The sequence below is a fragment of the Archocentrus centrarchus genome, chromosome 16 (assembly GCF_007364275.1).
Source record: "Archocentrus centrarchus isolate MPI-CPG fArcCen1 chromosome 16, fArcCen1, whole genome shotgun sequence".
Taxonomy (NCBI): domain Eukaryota; kingdom Metazoa; phylum Chordata; class Actinopteri; order Cichliformes; family Cichlidae; genus Archocentrus; species Archocentrus centrarchus.
Window position 1 is genome coordinate 1,080,466 of NC_044361.1, and position 22,040 is coordinate 1,102,505.

Below are 22,040 nucleotides of genomic sequence, written 5' to 3' on the forward strand. Positions count from 1 at the left end.
GAGGCCAGTTAATAAACTAGAGCTAATATTGATAAAATAAAATGAATAAATAAGTCATTTTTCTTCAAAATCATAGAATAAGGTGAATTATGTATTATTGGCACACAGCCTATATAACAGAAAATCTTCAGCAGTCAGCAACTGCAAATGCATTGATTAGAGTGCAGCATTTATACAACATTAAATATGGCTGAAACCTGTTTAATTATATCTAATGAACTATAAAGTGTGCCAGCCGTCAGCATATCATGGGATCAATTTAGCCAAAGGCTATAAAGTAATTCTCACTGCTGCAAGATCAGCTAATTTATATCTTATAATACTGATATTCTTCTATAGGCTACAACACTTTGTTTTTGCTAAAAATGAATAATTAGAAACCAGTGAAAACAAACCAATACGCTGAAGCTGTGGGGAAGAACAACAGGCTACAACCTGCTGTTAGTGGTGGTGCAGATGAAGGTGATGAGAGGATGTCGGTTCATCACAGTGATGGGTCCTCCATCCATCCATCCATCCATCCATCCATCCATCCATCCATCTCACCCAAGAGGCGTCCAGGAGGCATCCTATTCAGATGCCTGAACCACCTCATAGCAGCAGCTCTACTCTGAGCCCCCCTCAAATCACCCTTTCTCTAAGGGAGAGGCCAGCAGCTTTAGAGGAAGCTCATTTCTGCCTCTTGTATCTGTGTGAGGGACAAAGAGTGATTCCAGATAGAGGAGTATTTAACAGCTAGTTGGTGGAAACCAAAGACAGAGCTAAAAATGAGTGAGGATAGGCTCAATATTCATAAAGATACATTTTTATGTTGATTACTTCTCTAATAAATCTAAATGCTAAGCTGTAAGCCACGGATCCACTGCAAGTAACTGCAATATGATGACTGCAAATATGACAGCTAACTTTAACAGTTTCATACTGTAACTGAAGTCTCAGTTTGATGTTGGATTATAGATACAGTTATGGACACTTTACACAGCTTGACATTAACAGCAGATTTTTTTCCCCACTGATAAACACGATTAAAAATACTTCTCATGTAGAAGGGCTGGAATAATCACGCCCCATCTTATCTCAAAGACCTCATAGTGGGATCTCAGGAGGTAGAGCAGGTCACCTACTGATCGGAAGGTCGGCGGTTTGATTCCCAGGCTGCATACCAAAGTATCCCTGAACCCCAAGTTGCTCTCTGATGCAAGCATTGGAGTGTGAATGTGTGTGAACGTTAGATAATAAAAGCACTTAGATTAGTTAGCTTAGCTGGTGTGAATGGGTAAATGTGTTGTGTAAGTGCTTTGAGTGCTCAGACATATATAAGAACTATATAATCTATATAAGAACTAGCCCATTTACGATATCGATATATATCGTATCCCAACAGAGCACTTCTCTCTCAGACTGCTGGCTTACTTGTGGTTCCTAGGATACTTAAGAGTAGAATGGGAGGCAGAGCCTTCAGCTTTCAGGCCCCTCTTCTGTGGAACCAGCTTCCAGCTTGGATTCAGGAGACAGACACCCTCTCTATTTTTAAGATTAGGCTTAAAACTTTCCTTTATGATCAAGCTTATAGTTAGGGCTGGATCAGGTGACCCTGAACCCTCCCTTAGTTATGCTGCTATAGGCCTAGGCTGCTGGGGGGGTTCCCATGATGCACTGTTTCTTTTCATTCACCTTATTTACTTTGTTTATACTCCACTCTGCATTTAATCATTAGTTATTATTAATCTCTGTCTCGTCCCCCTCAGCAGATGACCCCCCCCCCCCCCCCCCCCCCTCCCTGAGCCTGGTGCTGATGGAGGTTTCTTCCTGTTAAAGGGAGTTTTTCCTTCCCACTGTCACCAAGTGCTGCTCATAGGGGGTCGTTTTGACTGTTGGGTTTTCTCTGTATTATTGTAGGGTCTTTACCCACAATACAAAGCACCTTGAGGCGACTGTTTGTTGTGATTTATATTAAAAAACTGAATTGAATTAAACACGATTAAACCCAACTTTGGTGACGCTGGTCAGGAAGTAAAATGAGCTGTCAAACTTGCACCATTCACCCAGCTACAGCCAGACTGCTGCCCACAGCAGCTGACCCACAGAGAAGAGCCTTAAAGGAGATGAGACATCAACAACATCATGGAGCAGCATAACTTCATTGGATTTCCTTTGAATTTCTCCCACTTGGTTCAAAGTCGACACGCTGCTTCAGGTTTCCCGTGACACAAATACAACATATTCATGTCTGAATCTTCAGCTGAGCAGCATTCAGGGCCCTGAGCAGAGATCATGGCTCCTCCCACTCACCATCTGAGCTGCACCACCTGACTTAAATATGTGACCCTTTTTTATTAAAACCAAAATGACTTCTTTTTCTATTGAGACTGAATTAAGTCGAGTGGAGGGTTATGCTGAGGTGATGGTTGGCAGCACAGTGTTTTCCTGCAAGACGGGCGAATCTTTGCGTAGCCACGTGATGTTTTCCTGCGTTCCTGAGGTCACCTGATGGTTCGGCCTCAATGCAAGGCTGTGTGGCCAAATCATATTCATGGAAGAGTAATTCTGGTCTGATTAAAAGCATCACTTTGCCTATTCAACTGTTTTGGGTCAGCAGCCCCTTTAACCTACCTGTGCAGGGACACAAACTGGCCTCTGGAGCGTTTTTACCCAGAGAAGAACCAGAACTGCAAGGCCAAGAAAAACCCTTTGATTCTGAACACATTTATTTCTAACAGTGATCAGTTTTACATCATGATCTAGGATCATAATTTAGTGGCATAAATTAGATTAATATGGATTTGATAGAAAGAAAGCACATGACTAGCATAACTCTGATTTTTACTTCTTATATTGGATGTCTTTGTGTTATATTGATTTGTAGAGAGGCCCCATAAGATAAGAGCAAAGGTCATGCACACAGTTTTCTTTACCTTTTGGTTTCATGTGGTTAACCTAATAAATATTTGGTTATTTGCATATAATGGTTGTTTTGCAGTTTCTGTCCACCTGATGAATGTTTGTCCAGTATTTATTTTAGCTCTGATTTTGGTCTCCACCCGCTCATAAAGGATTCTTCAGGTTATTTTGTGGTGAAATGATTTTTGCAGCACAGGGGAGGCCAGGTGATACTTGTATGTAGGTTCAACACTTTGACTGAATCCTCTTCAACTGCTCATAAATACAAATCAGTTAAACACCTCAGAGCATTTAGGTGTGCAGACATGGTCACGGTGACCTGCTGAAGTTCAAACTGAGCATCAGAATGGGGACAAAAGGTGATTTAAGAGACTTTGAACATGGTGTCGTTATTGGTGCCAGACAGACTTGTCTGTGTATTTTAGAAAGAGCCAATCTACTGGACAACATCTCTGAGGTTTGTGGAGAAAATAAGAGGCAGTCTTCTGGGTGGAAAAGATGTTGATGTCAGAGGTCAGAAGGGAATAGGGAGACTGTCAGGAGGGAAACTCAAATAACGGCTCATTACGACCAGGACCGAAGAGCATCTCTGAATGCACAACACACTGAACTTTGGAGCAGATGGACAACAGCTAACTACAGGAAACTGGGACTGCAGCTGACAGCGGCTCACCAAAACTGGACAACAGAAGACTGAAGAAACGTGCCCGGGTCTGATGAGTCTAAATTTCTGCTGTGATGTTCAGATTGTGCGATCAGATTTTGGTGTAAACATGAAAGCATGGATCCATCTTGCACACTCTGGGCTCCTCAGTACCCACTGAGCATTGTTTAAACACCACAGCATACCTGAGTGTTGCTGCTGACCGTGTCCATCCCTTCCTGACCTCACTGTATTCATCTTCTGATGGCTGCCTCCAGCAGGATAACACGGCATCACCTCAGACTGGATTCTTGAACATGACAGCGAGTTCACTGCTGGGTCTGCTGAACTGTTCTTATATCAGTGCTTTTATCAATACTTCCCATATTTCACATTTCTTATTCTGTGCAGTTGTCTGAGCAACTTCAGTTATTTGGTAATAAGTTTTCTGTCAACTTAAACTGAGATGAATCATTGTTGCATTCACAGCTTCCTTCAGCTGCTCCAAAGAGGCCCAAACTCCTCCTCCAGGATCACGCATGTCGATGGTTTTCTGGCTGCTTTTCTCTCGGAGCTGCTGATGAAGCAGAGTGTGGGGTCCCTGATGGAACAGAGTCACGTGCCAGTGGAAATTTGGAAAGCACAGGGAGAGATTTGCTAAGAAGCAAGAGGAAAGTTTAAATTCCTTCTGTCTCAGCCTTATTCCACTGGCAAACAGGTATCCAGACATCACACCCTGTAAACCTGCGTTTTTGGTAAACAGAGACCAACAAAAGACTGTCTGAGCCTTGAAATTTATTCTAAAGTTGTTGCTGCAATTACAGTTTTCCTCCTGTTTTCTCCCCAAACTCCCATGACTTTTTTTTCTTTCCGTGTAAGCTTTAAATCCAGGTTCCAGTCAGTGTTGTGCACACTTTTTACTGCATCAGGAAGCTTTCAGCTGATTTCTCTTTGTATCCTCTGTTTGCTTTACTATCAGAGTCTGCTGGAACCAGCTCGGATTGAATTGCACGACCTTGAACATGAACTTGATTAAGTGTGGATGCAGATACCAGCAGGACACCAGACCACAAGTTCCCAGCCTAGACTAATCAAACTCCTTTTACAAGGTTACATCTTTCTATGAGCTGTTATCACTTTGAGCAAAAATCAGTTTAACCCTCTCAGAGTGGGTCTGTGCAGGTTCTCAGTCTTTCAGGTCATGGTAGTATTAAGAGTTTGAAACGAAGACACTGGACTTGTTTAGGGTCTAAAACACCTGGTGGAGAGTCTCAGGTGATAAACCAGGTGTTGCTCAGGGGTCTTAAATGCACTGAGCCGTTATGGTTGGAGTTTCCTGCTGCATGAAGGATGACGGCGTGGTTTAGTCTGTCATTCTGTTTCCTCCTGGTTGGTGTCTGACATTCTTTTCTTGTGCATCGCTGCAGCTGCGGTCATCCAAACTGGGGAAGAATGTCAGACAGCAGCCAGAGACGGCCCAGTTCAGCTCATCTAGCTGCAGTGAAGCCCAGCAGAAAGCTAACTGGCAGTAGATGTGGATTCTTATAATGTATAGCTTTACACTTTAATGGAAATCAGGAGTTTGATTCATTTCTGCAGCGTAACTCAGGAGTCTGTGGGGATCCACTCACTTTTGGATCTGAGCTCAGGTGGATCTTACAGGAAGTGCAGGTTTTAGGACTTGAAGTGTTGGTCTCATTTTTAGCCCCAGCGGCTGCCACTTAGCCGTGGTTATGGGCCTCTGTTTTCTGTTCTTCTTCTGTTTTCACATCGCTCACCTTCACACGAGTTTTACTTCTGTTTCTTGTTCAGTTCTCTGTGTGTTTCTGCTTCATGTGTCTGAGCAGCTAATCATTCAAACACATACAGAGAACCTGTTCTAAGAGCTCTTAGACTGTTATTTTATTTGATTATTATTTGCAGGTTTTAATGGGTGTTCTCGTCATGTAAGGCTAATGTTAGAAGCTTTAGAAGACCTCCAGATTACTGATTAAAGATTTAGATGTTGGACTGTTACACTGTTTCTGACAACCCTCAGTCAAAGGGTTAAAATAAGCATAATACATCTGTGTAGATTCTCAGTCATCCAGGTCATAGTAGTCTCTGGAGCTTGAAAAAAGGCGACTGGACTTCTTTTTGTTTCTTGAAGACGTTTCACCTCTCATCCGAAAGGCTTCTTCAGTTCTCAACCAAATGGTGGAGAGACCCAGGTATTTAAACCCCTGTGGGCGTAGTCCCCTGGAGGTGGTTATGACCCTCTATTGATCATGAGCATAAACACATGTGCCCAGGTGTGAAGGAGGCGTGGGTCATTTCAATCAGTGGTTTCAGTTGAAACCAATTTAGGACTCCGCTCCATTGTTTCCTGTGGCCTATTGAGGTCACTGGAACAAAGGTGTGAGGGGGGGCTGAGACGTCTGGGAAGGGAGCTCAGGACAGCACTGTAAGCGGGGGAAAGGTGGTGACGTAATCCACCTCCTCTGTTCAATGATGGTTGTTCACAGTGGACATAAACAGTCGCCTTTTTCAAGCTCCAGAGACTACTATGACCTGGATGACTGAGAATCCACACAGATGTATTATGCTTATTTTAACCCTTTGACTGAGGGTTGTCAGAAACAGTGTAACAGTCCAACATCTAAATCTTTAATCAGTAATCTGGAGGTCTTCTAAAGCTTCTAACATTAGCCTTACATGACGAGAACACCCATTAAAACCCGCCTTTTTTCAAGCTCCAGAGATTAAGCATAATACACTGTGACATTCCTCATGTTCATATTCACTCATCTCAGTAAAAATATCTCTCTATAAATACGTCCTTGGCAAACTTGAAATTTGTTGCACTTGTTCATTTCTGTCGGGACACTTGACCCGCAGTCTGATGCTCTGCAGGCCGGCGTGAGTGTTTGTGTGCCGAAGATAGAAAAGCCACAACCACATAATTACAGAGCACTGTGGGTGTCTCCAAACTAAAAAACCATAATATCCTGATTTTTTTCTGAGCTGTAAAATGTCCCCACAGAACAGCTGAGTGTTAAATACCTCCTCAGTCTCAGTGGGGCAGAACTGATGCAGTATTTCCTCCTTTAACAGCTCTCTGCTGTTTAACTGGTGGGATGAAACTGCCTCACAGCAAGAATACAGATCCTGACCCAACCATCCATGTGGTCCTAATGACGGGACCTGGGAGGGCAACCATCTGCCATCTTTCAGGTTGTTGAATGTGGCACATTTAATGGGAAGGGTGGCTAACGGCACTTAGCAAACAGATGTAGCATGGTTCTATAGCATCAGGATTTATGGACTTCCTGATGATAATTAGGATTCAGAGGAGGAAAGATTGTTGACTTTTGTTGTGGTTTTGTTGGTGATTGTGTGTCCTGGTGTCCACGGAGCCCAAAGATGACCTAATTTTTTGACAACACCAACATCTGCTGAAGTGACTGTTTCAGCTTTTCAACTTTACAAACAAATTTACAGATTTTTACTGTCGAGAATCAGAAAAGTATTTGATCGAGTAACAGAAACATACACTGATGACAACATTAGATTCAATAAATGATTACCATCTGTTTGTTTCAATAGAAAGCAGCTCTTGAATTATTTTGCAATCAAAAATTAAGACTAATGAGCCCAAATGATCCCGGATTGCATCATTTACCAGAACGAACCGCAGAGTTTGAATCTTAAAACGAGCGGACAAACATCAGCTCCAATAAATCAGGATAATACACAAACAAACAATGCTTGACTATATTTATTTGGAAGATTTATTACACTCAGTTCTTATGGTGCAAAAATTATCATCTGAGACACGATGCATGGAAATAATATGTCACAGACGTGCAGCATCAGCATTTTCTATGAAACATTTTTACATTCAAATCAATGTCGCACAAGTTTTTATTGGATATTAGCAGAATTTATTAGATTTAGATGATAACATATAAACAATACAAAAACAGCAGAAACACAGATCGAAAAACACACGATATTAAAACAGGTTCATATAACTGTTACAGAGTAGTGTCATGTAGTCGTCAGATTATACATTTTTATTCAAATCTCTAAAAAATCAGTTGGTGCTGAATCCCAAACCCCCGATTAACCAAAAAACCCATAACTGTTTATCCCTGTACAGAAGTGAGCGCCTATCACCACCAACACAAACATGGTCTCTCTGCGACAGCTGAACTCCCAGCATGCTCTGCTGCAAAGAAACTACCACGTCCTCCTGAATTTCATGAAAATATGTCTGATTAGGTTTCTCTAAAATCTGGCTCACGACTTTGACTAACACAAAGTGAGCCGGGAGGCGAGCACTCCGCCAGCCTCATCGCGGGAAAGCCTTCAGGTGCTTCTTCAGGCCGTTCTTTCAGCCCTGATCTGACTGAACGGCAGAGCTTCAGCATCTTTTCTGAGCATAGGAACGGAAAAACTGTGCTAATCCATGCTAATTACCATTATGTCTAATTAATGTTTAGGTTTTCTTTATGTTAGCTTCCTGTGATGAACCTCGTGTCTGTGAATAATAGAAAAAGAACATTGAAGCATAAAACGGTGATTGTGGAGGTGCAGCTGAGGCACCTGCTGTATGATGTCAGACCGCTGCAGCTATGGGAGGATTCCTTAATGTCCCTCATCAACACCTGGGAAACATGTCGGCCAATCATGTGGTTGCACTGACACATGCACACAGCAGAGGTTTATGACCGCTCTAACTGTTACAGCAGGCGTGCCTACTGCTTATTATTTATTATACTGCTTATTATATAACATGACTGAGGAGGATGTTTGCTCAGGGTGAGACGGTGATGAAAAGTCTTTTTAACTCTTTTTAACTTATTTTTTTTTTATATCAGATTCATTTGGTTATCATACGTGTTTTTTATGTTCTCATGACCAGTAAATATTGTGGCTCTCTTCCATTCATTTAGATAGGAGCATCAAAAAAACCAAGATGGATGCAAAACGTGCTTCTAGAGGAGTGTAAGGTGAAGCAGAGGTGCAGTATTCATCTATTCAAATATGATGTGAAACACAAGAAACACAAACACAGGACGAGAGACTTTCAGAGTTTAGTTCAGTGTCTGAAACATCAAGCTGAATGAACACAGACGTAGAAGTTCTTGTGCTCCTCCCAGTAGTGAAGGTCATCTTCGAAGCTCGATGAGCAGGCCAGATCTTTGGTGGTTTTGATTGTGTGAACCACACAGTCACCAGGTAACTTCTCAAATAGGAACTCAGCTACCCCGACCACTGCCAGTTTCTTCTGAGACTGGATCAGCTGCTGGATGTGGCTCTTGTCCACAGGCTCGGGAGAGGAGCTGTAGGACACCCACACGTTCAGTTTCTCGTCTGATGAAGGGACCTGGAAGCGGCTCTTTCCCGTTGAGCAGTGGAAATCCTTCTTGTTGGCGAACAGGCCCGAAGGAGACCTGAAAATACGCACAGACCAGCCCACCCAGTCGTACTTCTTCTTCAGCTGCTCTATGATAGCATCAGCTAGCTGCTGGTTGGTTAAGTTTGGCTGGTCTCTCACCAGTCGGCGGGAATCTTCTTCAGCTTGTTTGGGGAAGCTGACGATGCAGTCTTCGATGACAGCATTCATTCTACCCTGGACAGCCTTCATCTTCTCACTCCAGTCTTTCAGAAGATCGTCCTCCTCATCATATCCTTTGAGTGCAGCGTGGCCCAGCAATGCAATGAGCCCAATGCAGAAGAGCTTCTTCAGACGGGCACAGAAGTCCTCCATCGCCCGGCGACTCTTCTCCTCATAGTTCAGGATGATCTCGAGCACAGATTCCCCGGAGAAATTTTCTCCCATCACAACGTTGTATAAGGTGTGAAGATTTTTATCGCCTCCGGTTTTGGCAAAATGCTCCAGGAAGAGCTTCTTCTTCACTTCCCGGAACTTGGGTTTGGCGTTGAGGATGTCCATGTACTTCCTGAACTGGTTAGTGATGTTTTCCTCCACGGGGAAGTACGTAGCATCCACTCCACTCTTCTTGATCTCGTCGTTGATCCGCTGAAGCTCCTCGGACACCACCTCCAGACGATCTCTGACCTTCTGAAACTGCTCCTTCATGAATGCAGCCTCTTTGCTCTCCACGTTATCCAGAGCCAGTTTGACAATCGGGGCAGCAATGGAGAAGACGGGGAAGAGATCCCCGGCGATACTGGCCACCATTTCAGCTCCCTGCTCAAACACTTCCATCACGGTCTCCACCATGTCCTTCTTGTCAGCCACGAGCTTCTGCAGCTTGTCTGCCATCTTTGCTGACGTCTCTCAGACTGAAGAGAAACATTCACAGGGTTAGAAAGAGTCAGAACTGATCCTCTCCTAACATTCACCACAGTATCAGTAAAACACAGACTGAGCTCTTGGTTTCCTAAAGCTACTTACAGCTCTGTTCCAGCGTGTAGACTGTGGACTGCAGGCCTCGTGCTTCTTCCTACGCAGCAAACGCTGATAAGGAAAGAGAGAAACAGCCAAGTGAGCCTCAGTGCTGGCTGCTGGTCACACCCAATGACTCAACAATGCAAAGAGTTCAGTCGTGACGGGGGACCGGTATGGGCTGAACCGCTGCATGTTATTCTAATGTTCCCTGCTGGGAGCTACAGCTTATCTTCCTCAACATTTAACATTTACATTGAGGGCTTTGTGAGACTTAAACTGCTATTTCTCAACACAGTGACTATAATGCAAAGGCAACATGAGGCTTCAAGCTGAGCCTAACAGAAACTGAGCTCACATGCTTAGCATGGAAAATTTGCAGTGAATAAAAGCATGTGGCACTAAATTATGTGCTTGGACTGATAAATACCACCACATCCCATTTAAAGCACACTGATAACTGGTTAAACATAAATGAATATGCCTAAGAAAGAGCTTGAAATCCATCATTTATCCTTTAATGCAAAGAGTTAAATGATAAAACTGAAACCACATCATAATCTGTCTGTTAAATATGAAGCTGCAGCCAACAACAACTTAGCTGAACATCAAGACTGAAAACATGTCTGAAAAACTGAAAATATTAACAGGAAGTACCTAAAAGTGTGAAGTCAGGACAGTTGATGAGCGTCCAGCAGCAGACCCGCTGCTGGAGGACAGTGTGATCTGTTTGACATCTTTACTTTGAGATGTGAAAGTTTTCACAGACATGCATGAGGTGATCTTCTGCTTCTGCGCTTGATGCTCCGGGTTTATGGAAGTGGAACAGCAGATGTATGGGAGCTCGTTAAGGATCCCTTAGTGTCATATTTGGTATGGCTTCATTTCTCTCCATGTAAGGGTAATTTTGTTGATGGGGGTCTTTTTTTTAACAGAGTGGATTGAAACTAAACTGTGATCTTTGCCTAAATCTAGGAATTTAAGTAAGAAGTAAAAGTAAAATAAAGGGCTGAATTGAAGACAGCTCTTCCATCCATGTTGGACATTTATTAAAATGAAGGTTAAAAAAACATTTTTGTCTTGGATCATTTCACCCAAAAACAGGATTCCTGCTGGAAAATCTTTGAACAACTTTTCCAGATTCCAGGACTCACAGTCAGAGCAACACTGACTGATTTCCTGGGCATGTTCAGACATGTCCTTTCTGCAAATCTGGACATGTGCATTTTTGGAAGGAAATTTCATTTGAGTGAAAAAAATGATGAAAGCTGCAGCTCCTGGAGAACAATCTGCCGTCACGTGTTTTAGTTTCTTTCATGCCGTTTTTTTCCTGAAGGAGAAGCAGCCGTGCCGTTTCTCCTGAGTCAATATCAGAGCAGAGGGCGTGGGAAGTGATTAAATGTAAAGAGGTTAAACTCGCTGGGCAAGGGTGCGATTTCCAGGGAAACTCAGCAAGTTACCACAGTAACAAAGCAATGGAAAATAATCCGTCAGCTCGTTTATCTGCTGAGGTCCACGCTGTCCCGTGGACGTTTATCAGACTGACACCTCTGCAGCTGTCAGAGACCGGCACACAGGGGTCCAGACTGCTGATCGTTTTAGCCGGAGAATACAGACGTGAGCACAGATTTAAGGAATAGTTCAGCCTTTTTTGGAAACACACCTCAGAAGCTTCCCTCTCACGAATGCAGACTGCAGTAAAATTAAGCTAAAGTCAGCACAAATCCCACATGTGGGCTAATGGGCAGGTCAAAATAAAAGGAACATTTTTAAATGCCCAATACACCATCTCTGACTAGAACCTATACAAATAGACTTACTGCCTTTTTGACAATATGAGCAAAAGCTGAAATTTTGGACTCTTTGTTTTTATAGTTTTTTTTGAGTGTACCTAATAAAGTGGGCAGTAAATGTGCGCCTCGTTTTCTGTCCAAAAGCTAAAGTGCCAAACAAACTGGGGTTTAGCTGTGGTGTAGCAGCCACTGCTCCCAGCCACAAACAGGCCAGGCATGTTTTTACCAGATTAGCTAAGCTATTCAGCTGTTATTGATCACTTTATGTTTAATGCACAAATATAATAAAGCTCTCCACAACAACTCTAATCCCATAATGCCACATTTTTAAATAAATCCACTGAAACTCAAACCTGATATGAAGGATGTAATATTTGCATAATTTCCAGAGTACATGAGATTCCAGTTAGAGCATTTTCAGTTACAGCATCTGATTTGATTTTCCCGTGCTGAAACTGTAAAAAACGATATCTCTCAGTTTCGCTCCTTCTCGTGGTCTCGTGGGTTTTGTTGCTGCAGTCTGAGAGCATGAAGCACCTCCACGCAGATGCTTCAAACATAAAAGTGCTTAAAGAAATCACATTTTCAGAGACAAAGAGCTGCCGCGGCTCATATAACAGATGCATGTGTCAGTCTGGAGACTGCCTGAACATCCTCATATATGAAGAACTGTACAGTGTTGTACTTTTCATATCACGGCTTCCTTCTTTCACAGCTTTACACACAGGTGGAAATGTTTTACTCATTCTTCTGCTGGGGTTAAATAAGTGCAGCCTTTAGTCCCATTTCAGGTATTTTTGAGCTGTTTGCAGTTACACAAACATGGATTTGCCTTTTTAAATAAGCAGGTGGGTAAATACAGGATATGCTACAAATCAGCAGTGATTAGAAGCAGGTTTTGTTGCCCTTTTTTACTCCATTAATATTAATATTATGATGGCCTTTCAGCGGAGCAGCCTGACCTTCAGCTCTGTCAGCTCTGACCTGAACTCTAATTTGCTGCTTATACAATGATGCAGTCTCATGGAGCATATAATAAAAATATCAGCCAGGCTGCACTTTTCCTGTTGTGCCTTTATTTATTTATTCTGACAGTTATACTTATTAGATTTGTATTTTTGAGTCATTTTGACAATGACGCTGTGAAATGATGATGATGGAAATTGTATATGAGGATCTGTGTAATCAGTAAACATTATGAAGCAAAATAAAGTAACAAGAAGCGAATAACACGCATGCGCCTCAGTGCCAGTTTCATGACAGTAAGATGACCAAACCGTCCATCTTCCAGCTGACCGCTCACTGCCCACCGAGGAGGGGAAACTTAACGCTCCGTTAAATGCGCCCTTTAATGGATGATGTATCGATCAGCGCGTGTTTGAGGGCTGTAATCGTTTCATTTTACATCTGATGGGCAGAGAAACAAACAAACAGCAGCTTAATGCCGCAGATTTGCGTTACGGCGCAGCCGCACGCGCGGATAAAAAAAAAACACTTCCTGGAAAAAGTGGAGCGGTGGCCCCGGACCTGGCAACCAACGCCCAGAAAAGTTTGGTCTGAACTGCATTAAAGTTCAGCTAACCTCCCACTTCGCTTCATTAAACAGCAAATACGTGACTGCGTTTCAGGGTTTTAACAGCGCTGAAGGCGTTACAGGGGATTTAAAAGAAAACTCGCTCGATTATGTAACGAGAATGAAATCGATTAAGCGGAATCGATCCTTTCCTATTGAGCAGCCCGGACACCAGCAGAGCCCCACAGTGTCTCTAACACGCAGGTAAAATGTGTCTGTCCACTATGAAACATTTTCAACAGAAACGGACTCACCTCAGAAAGTTTGCGGAAGGACTCTGACTTCAGACTGTTCGCCTTCCTATTGGTCACGTGGCTCTCATGTTACAGAGAGCAGGCACACCCAGTCTGACAGGGAGAAAAAACCCGGGTGGTGGAGGGCAAATAAGTTGTGGGCATAACAGGCTGTTGCTGATATTGTGTGCAGATCAGCCTCCACCCATACGATAAACAAAAAGCATGTTATTACAGCGTAATAACCGTTACAGGGCTGATCTGTGTTCATTTGAACTCAACAAAGTAATGATGACAAATGATGACAGAAACATCCATATTTTTATTTTATTACAAATGAAAGTAAAATACACATAAGCATGTTGATTGTGGGTGAATGCATTCCACCAAACAGCAAAATATTTGACATGAAAAAAAAAGTGTTTATTCTAGGAGTGGGCAACATTAATAACAGCCCGAGCATGACCTGGCATAAAGACTCAACGAGGGGAAACAGCCAGCACATCTGCAGCTCGTAAACACTGTACTTAATAATAATTTTTTTTTAATGGCAGGTTTTTGTGTTTATAGAATAGAATGCCTTTATTGTCATTATACAGGATGTACAATGAGATTGGTTTAGACTCTCTGAAGTCACTTTCCTGACCAAACCCTTGTAACACCCTTGTGATGGTAAGCTCTCCGTTTGCCAGCGTTAGCTGCATGTTTAGGACAGTTGAGAGTGCGAGTAGGCAGACGAGCACATGTACCCAGAAATGTTAGCTTGAGTGATCTATACCAGCCAAACGGTGATTTCACAGGAGCGTCTATGATTGATGTCTCTGAAGTAAGCTAACAGCTGCCTGTCAGAAACAGGCTAGCTACGGGATCTTAAACGGTCGTGTTTGCAGTTCAGTTTTATATTAATTGAAATATAAAGATGTTAATGATACTGGAGGGCAGAATGTTTCTGTGTGCTTGAGTGGAGTCTGACCAGCTGTTACCCTCTGTTTGCACTTTCTATGCTAACCTAAGGGCGGCATGGTGGTGCAGTGCTTAGCACTGTCACTTTAGAGCAAGAAGGTCTGGGTTTGAATCTGGGTGGAGTTTGCATGTTCTCCCTGGGCCTCAGTGGGATTTCTCCAGGTACTCTAGCTTCCTTCCACAGTCCACATACATGTTAAGTTAACTGATGATTGTAAAGTAGGCGTGAATGTGGCTCTCCTGCCTCGCGCCCTGTGACCGCTGGGATAGGCTCCTGGGATGAGCAGGAGAAAATGGATGGATCTAAATGTTTTTTGGAGTTTTTATATAGAAATGGGAGGGAAAGGGAGCAAATACACACATTTTCCCAAAATGTAAAACAATTCCTTTAACTGTTGAAGACTTGTTTAATTTTTTTTAACTTTAGCTGCTAACAGGACAATCCCATCTAAATGTATACATACCCAGTTTTGATAGTCAAGAATGTCAACTTCAAAATATCCAAAGTTGGTAAAGAATTTAAAAATCTCACAAACAGATATTGTTCAGTCACCCAACCTTAGCAGGCTAGTATTCAGTGGCAACACATTCATGGTCCTGATGCTAAGACAAAGCTGGCATGAAGAGGTCTGACTCTCTAACACCTTAAAGCTGCTGAAGGACAGACACATACTGTACATATAAGAATAAAAATAGTTGCTTTAGACAGTGGGTCACATGGCAGAGTTCAGACAGAGCGGATTATACATCAACAGAGACAATATATATGAATACATTTCTATATTTAATGGAGATATTTTCAAGTCTCTGGTAAAGGCATTCATGAATTCTTCAGTAAGGGGGTACATGTTAGATTTTTTGTGAGCCTATTCAGGGTGGATGCACAGGTAGGCTCTTTTGTGTTTTCCAAAGTAGTAACAATCCCCTTGGAAGTTGTTGGACTCCACCACCGCCTTGTAATGGCTGACGGCATGGACCAGGCAGTTGGGGAAGCTCTTGTTCAAAGCCAGAGCCACTGCCATCATGTTCCCCTTCAGCTTCTGCTGCTCAATCTGCTCCTGGATCTGACTCTTGTTGATCGGCTTGGGGTCGACACAGAACGAGACCACCACTTTGATCTTGGTCTTGGTCAAAAGGTCAAACCAGTTGGCTCCTCCGCTTCCATGGTACTTCTTTCCAGCTAGCCAGTTAAAAAAGAAAATGCGCTCCCGGTCGTTGAAGGCCCTGATGGACCAGTTCACCCAGTCATACTTCCTAGCCAGAGCATCCAGGATTGATTTGGTGAAGCCCTGATCAACAATGCCAGGGTTCTCCTGAACTAGGTGCTCTATATCCAGCTTGGCTTGCTGGGCGAAGTTCTCTGTACAGTCATCCACAGCTGCTTTCATTCGTTTTTCCACTTCCTCCATTCGTCCCTGCCACTTTGTCACCATCTCCTCCCCGACTCCTCCTTCCTTGAGGGCGGCATAACCCATGACAGCAATGATACCAACCACAAAAAGCTTCTTCAGCTGAGCACAGAAGTCCTCCACCGCCCTTCTGCTTCTCTGCTCTGTAGCGACTACAATGTCCAGCATAGGGTCTCCTGAGGTGTTCTCCCCAGTGACAGCATTGTAGAGAGCATCCAAGTTCACATCCATATCGGTGTTCTCATAATGGCTGATGAATTTCTCCATCTTCTTCTCCTTGAACTTTGGCTTGGCGTTGACAAAGTCCTGAAATTTCTCGTACTGACTGAGCATCTGCGCCTCTCGATCAAAGTTCTGCTTGTTCATCGACGTCCTCTGCAGCTCCAGGGCAAGTTTGTCAATCTCATCTTGGATTCCTTCAAGTTTCTGGTTGACCAGCTCGAATTGCTGAGTTAGGTAGCGAGCCTCTTTGCTGTCCGGGTTGCTGAGCAGCTCGGCCGAGGCCACGAACACGGCCTCCAGAACGGGGTGAAGCTGGCCCACGGTGGCAGCTAGCACCTCAGAGGCTTGCCCCATGATCTCCACACCTTTCTCAATCTTGTCCCTGTTCTGCACGAGCCAGTCTGCCACACTGTTCATCTTTGAATTATGTGTTTCACAGTAGCTAATCTAACAGGATTTCCAAAGGCTTTGCTGGTGCCTGAAAGGAGAAGAAACACGAAACCCTTGTGAAGTTCATTAAAGTGAGACTTTAAATCATTTCAGGTAAAATATGGCTCTGCTTTTTATTTTTTCAGCTACGCTTGGCAAAGCAAATGTAAGCAACATCAGGCCTCTCTTTTTATGTTCGTGACAAACAAACTCTACAATAAAAGCAAACGGTAGGTCGTGTCAGCACATGTTGGCAGCCAGTTTCAGGCCGCGCCCTCAGAGTGCGAGTTAATGACAGGGACTCGTTTTAAGCCCCGGTGGCATTGACACAGGTCCAAAAGAAAAAGGAAAGTACACAAATGAGGCCACATGGACGGTAAAACAGAGCAAATATCAGACATGGTATGTGTACTCATGGATTATGACGTGGAGTATTGTGCAACACTGCAGTGCTGGCCTTTTGGGATGTCATTTCTACTTCTCTAACAATAGCCAAGAACCAAAGCAAACACAGATGTTCGCAACATGGGCAAAAAAGGGGATTTACGGTGGTGATGATTCTATACTTTTCTACGTAAAATACCCAGAAGAGATGACCTAACTCGTTTCTGGTTCCCTGGAGCTCAGAAAAAGGCACACCCAAGTCTGAGAGAAGAAAATCCTCCACCAGTGCACTTGTTCATTAATGTAATCACATTTCCCTCCTCATTACAGCCTCAATCTAACTGAAACACATCCAAATATAATGTTTTTCAGGCTTTACTTTAAAAGAAACACAGGTTTATATGTAACAACAAAGTATCGGTTCACCAATAATTGCTGCAGTGATGAGATCAGTGGTGTCATTTTACAGCCTTCCTATCACTGTGCTAATTAGATTGACTTCATTCAGTAACATGCCATCAGTGTTTTTGCACATTTGTTTGTGAATCAACTGATGATAAATAACAAAAATGCACTTTTCAAAATCTGAATTTGGAATTAATAACAAACTCAAATTCCATTCTAATGAAGGAAAACAAAAAAAGGTGATCAAATACTTACTGAGGAATTATCTTGGTTAGTGCTTGATAATTTCTTCCCTTGTAAAACCAAAAAGTCTTCTTTAACAGCAGAAGTGAAAATCTATTTCAGTGAGAGGGAAAAAGGCGAGTCCCGCTCAGGCGCTTCATCAAACTCTGGTTTCTCTTCTAAGTGCGACAGAGATTTAACGGCTCTGTCGCACTTAGGACGTGGTTTTCCACATGCCCACATCCTCTAAGGCTCTCACTCTACCTGTGGCATTCCACCTTAATTTCTCATTTCATGGTAACAGCATGAATTAAAATTAAAATACTTATATATAATATAAATATGTGTATGAGCAATGAGTTTGTCTATCTTCTTTTTTTTAGAATCACAATAAATGATGGAGACTGTGAACAAATAATAAGAAAAAAATGAGAAAACTCACCTTTTTTTTTTTTGTTAAATATCCAATGGGCTACAGTCCAGTTATCCAGTAGTCCAGCTGTGCCTGTGAGCACCAGCCTCCCTGGGATATATATATGTCTCTCTCTCTCTCCCTCTCTCTCTGTCTGGCTCTCGTCACTCCCCCTTTGCAACTCCTCCATCCTGTTCCAGCATTCCATAAAAAAACCCACTCAGAGGGATGAGAGACCAACACTGACACAGATAACATCCTGTAAACACTCCCCCATGCAGGGACACCATGCACCCTGGGAAAAGATAAAAAAAAAACTGGTTTCTGTGTGTGTGTGTGTGTGTGCGTGTGTGTGTGTGTGTGTGTGGACAGACAGACAAAGGCAGTGTGAAGGAGGCCAGTCACAGTCGGGCTCAACAAAGCGGCCCATCAGCACAAAACCCTTCTTGTTAGAATAAGGTTGCCATGGCCACTGCACTGCCTCCCCCCAACTTGCATGCTCGAGAGCCACGCTGAGATCTCTGTGCTTGCAGGAAGTCAGGATCCACAGCGAGTTAGTTAGACTTTTAGGTGATTTTTTAAAGTTGACCTACTTCACTTGATTAGCAGTGGAAAGCAACAGCTCTGTGGACTCAAGCTTTGCAGATAGGGATGACATTTGCCCTGCAGGGGCTGCACTTTCAGAATCAGTCCGTCACAGCACAGACGAGAGAAAGGCAGTCTGTGTTTCTGACAGTCACTCCGCGCCTTTGTGCTTTCTAAAGCAGTCGTCTGTGCTTCTTCATGGACGATAAAGAGGCAGGAGCAGGAGAGACTGCAGTCTGTAGCAGACTGAGGCTGCTCAGCTGGCAGGGCCGCCGCCGCCTCGTTCCTGTGTCGTCCTTCTGTCACATCTCACACTCGAGTTGCTCGTGACCATCAGAAACCACGAGAGCAGCTTTCGCAGGGACTCGACAGTATGCGGCGTGACAGCTGGTACAGGCTGATGCTGGGAAACACCGGCTGCAGAGGCCTGAGCGTGACGTCACCCTCAGTTTCTGTCTTTTTTTCTTCATGCTGCAAAGAAAGCAGTCTGTAAACACACAAACACAGACACACACAGTGTGTGCGTTGGCTTTTAAGTGAACAAACAACAGGATCTATTAAAGATATTTTGGCTGCAGCATCAAAAGTGTTGGATTGTAAGAGAGTTTGGCCTTTGTTGTTTGTGGTTTCAGGCTCTCCAGGTGGAAACATGGGTGAAATATCGGGGATAATGACATCCAGCTGAGGGGCTGCTCCATCTCTCTACACAGCCTCTCACACAAGCTGGATTTCAGGCCTCATTTTGTATAATGAGGAGTTCTTTGAAAGTTTCACTATGAAAGTATCAAACTTGCACCTATTGCACTTCATTACCTGCAGCTGATTAATATTTGTATCAACGAAACACAAGTAAAAGCTGATTTAGATTGTATATTATACATGAATTATTTTATACAGAGCTCATGACTGTGTCTGGAAGCTAAAATGATAAATGAGCTTCCAGGGAAGCTATCGGTCATGTTTTATCAGTTCGACCTTGGTCAGAGGTTAGTGTTTCCTCCTCGCCACAAGATGTCTCTTCAGCTCCACTGGCTCATCTCATGGCAGAAGATGCTCAGCATTTTCTGGGAAGGGTTGGTGTTTCAAAGAGTCAATAGTCCTAATTATGAGACGAGAGAAAGCACTCATTCAAAGATAATATTTCTACTGTACATATTAAAGTGCAGAGAGATGCAGACACAGGCTCGATACAAACAGCCAAAGACTTTTAGTTTGACATCCAGACTTCATTTGGCAGCGCTTCAAGCAGAGCTCTGAAAATGTTGATTAGCTGCTTAGACTGGGAAATATAGTTATAGTTAACATAAACCTAACTGGTGTATTATTACTAACCATTAAAAAGATGAGAAAGACAAAGGTGCTTACAGCTCATTTTCCTCATGTCCTGAAAATCCAGACAGGAGAATGAGATCAGTGCTTCGGAGGATTGCTTCATAAATAGAAAGTTGTTCAGTGGGAAAGATGGGATTTAGTAACCGTCATGCTGGATTTGGCTGACTCCCGTGGGAAAAGAAAGGTGGGCGGGGCAGACAGGTCCTTTGAAATGTGCTTCCTGATGTGATGGATGTTTGATTGTGGGATAATGCCAGAGGGACTAAACAGCAGAAAGAAAGCTGATCTGAGTCCAGATTATCAGGGTTTAACTTTTCTCTCATAGCCATGTTTGAATGACAGGAAATTATCTATTTAGCTGTGTGAAGAGCTCAGTGCAGTTAAAACAGAGATCACTGATTCAAAACTATTCATAATGTCTCAGAGCGACCTGTGTTATATCTGCTCTACCTGTAATTTGTGGATGAAGAGAGACACCGGGTAATGCCAGGTGCAAATGCATGCAGACCATAATAGGACTGAACTGCAGTCGAATCAGTCAGACCCATTTGGAGATTGTAATGCCAGATGTAAATGTAATTGATTCATTATGACCCTAAAACAACATCCAACAAGCTGAACCCTGCTGGAAAAAACCAGCATGAACTGTGCACCCAGCTCGCTGCAATAACTCTGACAATCTGCTTTTCTCATCTAAAGTTACGTTAGGACCACCTTTGGGACGCCTTTGGATTCTTGGTGGTATTGCTTCCTTTGACTCTGGACGTCTCCAGACTTAAAACATCTCAGCTTAACTGGTTGATCCTGGATCAGTTAATCCTAGTAACACCAATCTCTGTTCAGTTCTTCAAAGCCAGGATAAGCTGGTTTTCAGTCATCCGAGATGACTGCGCTCTCTTGTGGTCAATGACTGTAGCAAACAAATCAATACTGCAAACCAATAATCAGTAACTCCGAGTTTGGAGGAAAGATGAATGGGCAGGTGAAAAGTTTCGGTTCTGTTCAAGATGATTTGAACTAAAAGTGATCTCTCAAAAGGAGCACGGACAAACATATTTTAGGGCAGGTATGTAGGATATGCTGAGCATGGTGCTTACTGTCTGTAACTCATGGGTATTAATGTTTGATCTGTTGTTACAAATATGTCTGCATTCCTTTGCAAAGGTCCAGTGGAAATGAGTTTACTCGTATATGCACATGCATACTGAATCTCATTACCACTGGCTGAGTCTTGATGGTGCGTTAATAAGAGCTGCTGATGTTTGAGGAACTCTGAAGAAAGCCAGGATGAAACGTGCCCGTTTCTTTGTGCTGCAGCAAATTCAAAGGATTATATGATTCAGTGCAAACGCTGAAGATTTCATTCAATAATTCAAAGGTTTTAAAGGGGTCAGCAGCACTGAGAGATCAGCGAGTTTCGTCCTCCGGGGTCATGGCTGCCTGTGCAAAATGAAATAGTTGCTAAGAGCAGCCAATCAGCTCTCAGTGCCTTGCATGCTGCTTGTTTGGCTTAAACTCACAGCCTGAGATTTCAGAGATGCCTGAAATGTCCCTATCCTTCCCTGTCCCTGGATTTTCACAGGAATATGTCTAATGTGAGTTTCCCTTTCCTGATCCAGATGTTTCCAGGTCACAGAGAGCCAGGCGTTCAGTGACAGACTGAAGCATCACTCTGGTCTAAATAAGTCAGAGAGCAGGAACAGAGGAACGAGTACTTCCTCCCTTCATGCTCATGGAAAATGAAAGCGATGGAGCTGCTGCCGGTTCCCCTTTGCTGCTTTTTCAGTAATAATAACGAGTTCAGCTTGAACAGTGGGAATAACGTCCTTGTTTAAATGGCTCTTTATTTTTTTTCTTTTAAGACATAAACTCAGTCAGAGCTTTGCTCAATAACCAAAACTGGACCAAAACTTTGGGATGCAGCATTCATCTGTGCCTAAGCACCGTATAATACAGGTGAACTTTGCCCAGTCTAACGATCTGTATGCACAGCAGTGACTCCTGCAGCTGACTGACTGTCATCCTTGATAAAAGTCCATCTGCTGCTCGAGCAGATCGATACAAACTCGTGCTGGATTTGAGGAAACAGACGGAGAATCTCAGGCTGGAAGAAGACGGTGTATTGATCCACCCCTGA

At 43.2% G+C, this 22,040-nt stretch overlaps 2 protein-coding genes across 5 annotated transcripts; both read right to left on the reverse strand.

The window, feature by feature from the left end:
• Window positions 1-7,305: 7,305 nt before the first annotated feature.
• rpz4 (rapunzel 4) lies at window positions 7,306-13,795 on the reverse strand. 2 transcript variants are annotated; one of them, XM_030749429.1, is made up of 3 exons: window positions 10,599-11,406; window positions 9,951-10,013; window positions 7,306-9,838 (listed from the first exon to the last, which is right to left on the reverse strand). In XM_030749429.1, the coding sequence occupies exon 3, from the start codon at window positions 9,816-9,818 to the stop codon at window positions 8,643-8,645; it is 1,176 nt and encodes a 391-aa protein (XP_030605289.1). In that variant the 5' UTR covers window positions 9,819-9,838; window positions 9,951-10,013; window positions 10,599-11,406; the 3' UTR covers window positions 7,306-8,642. The 2 variants fall into 2 exon arrangements, with proteins under 2 accessions (XP_030605289.1, XP_030605288.1); XM_030749428.1 differs by lacking the exon at window positions 10,599-11,406 and adding an exon at window positions 13,562-13,795 and having other exon boundaries at window positions 7,307-9,838.
• Window positions 13,796-13,853: 58 nt separating this feature from the next.
• rpz5 (rapunzel 5) lies at window positions 13,854-18,207 on the reverse strand. 3 transcript variants are annotated; one of them, XM_030749425.1, is made up of 2 exons: window positions 18,020-18,207; window positions 13,854-16,614 (listed from the first exon to the last, which is right to left on the reverse strand). In XM_030749425.1, exon 2 carries the CDS (start codon window positions 16,549-16,551, stop codon window positions 15,370-15,372), a length of 1,182 nt encoding a protein of 393 aa, XP_030605285.1. In that variant the 5' UTR covers window positions 16,552-16,614; window positions 18,020-18,207; the 3' UTR covers window positions 13,854-15,369. The 3 variants fall into 3 exon arrangements, with proteins under 3 accessions (XP_030605285.1, XP_030605284.1, XP_030605286.1); XM_030749424.1 differs by having other exon boundaries at window positions 13,854-16,612; window positions 18,017-18,206; XM_030749426.1 differs by lacking the exon at window positions 18,020-18,207 and adding an exon at window positions 17,608-17,751 and having other exon boundaries at window positions 13,854-16,612.
• Window positions 18,208-22,040: the final 3,833 nt, after the last annotated feature.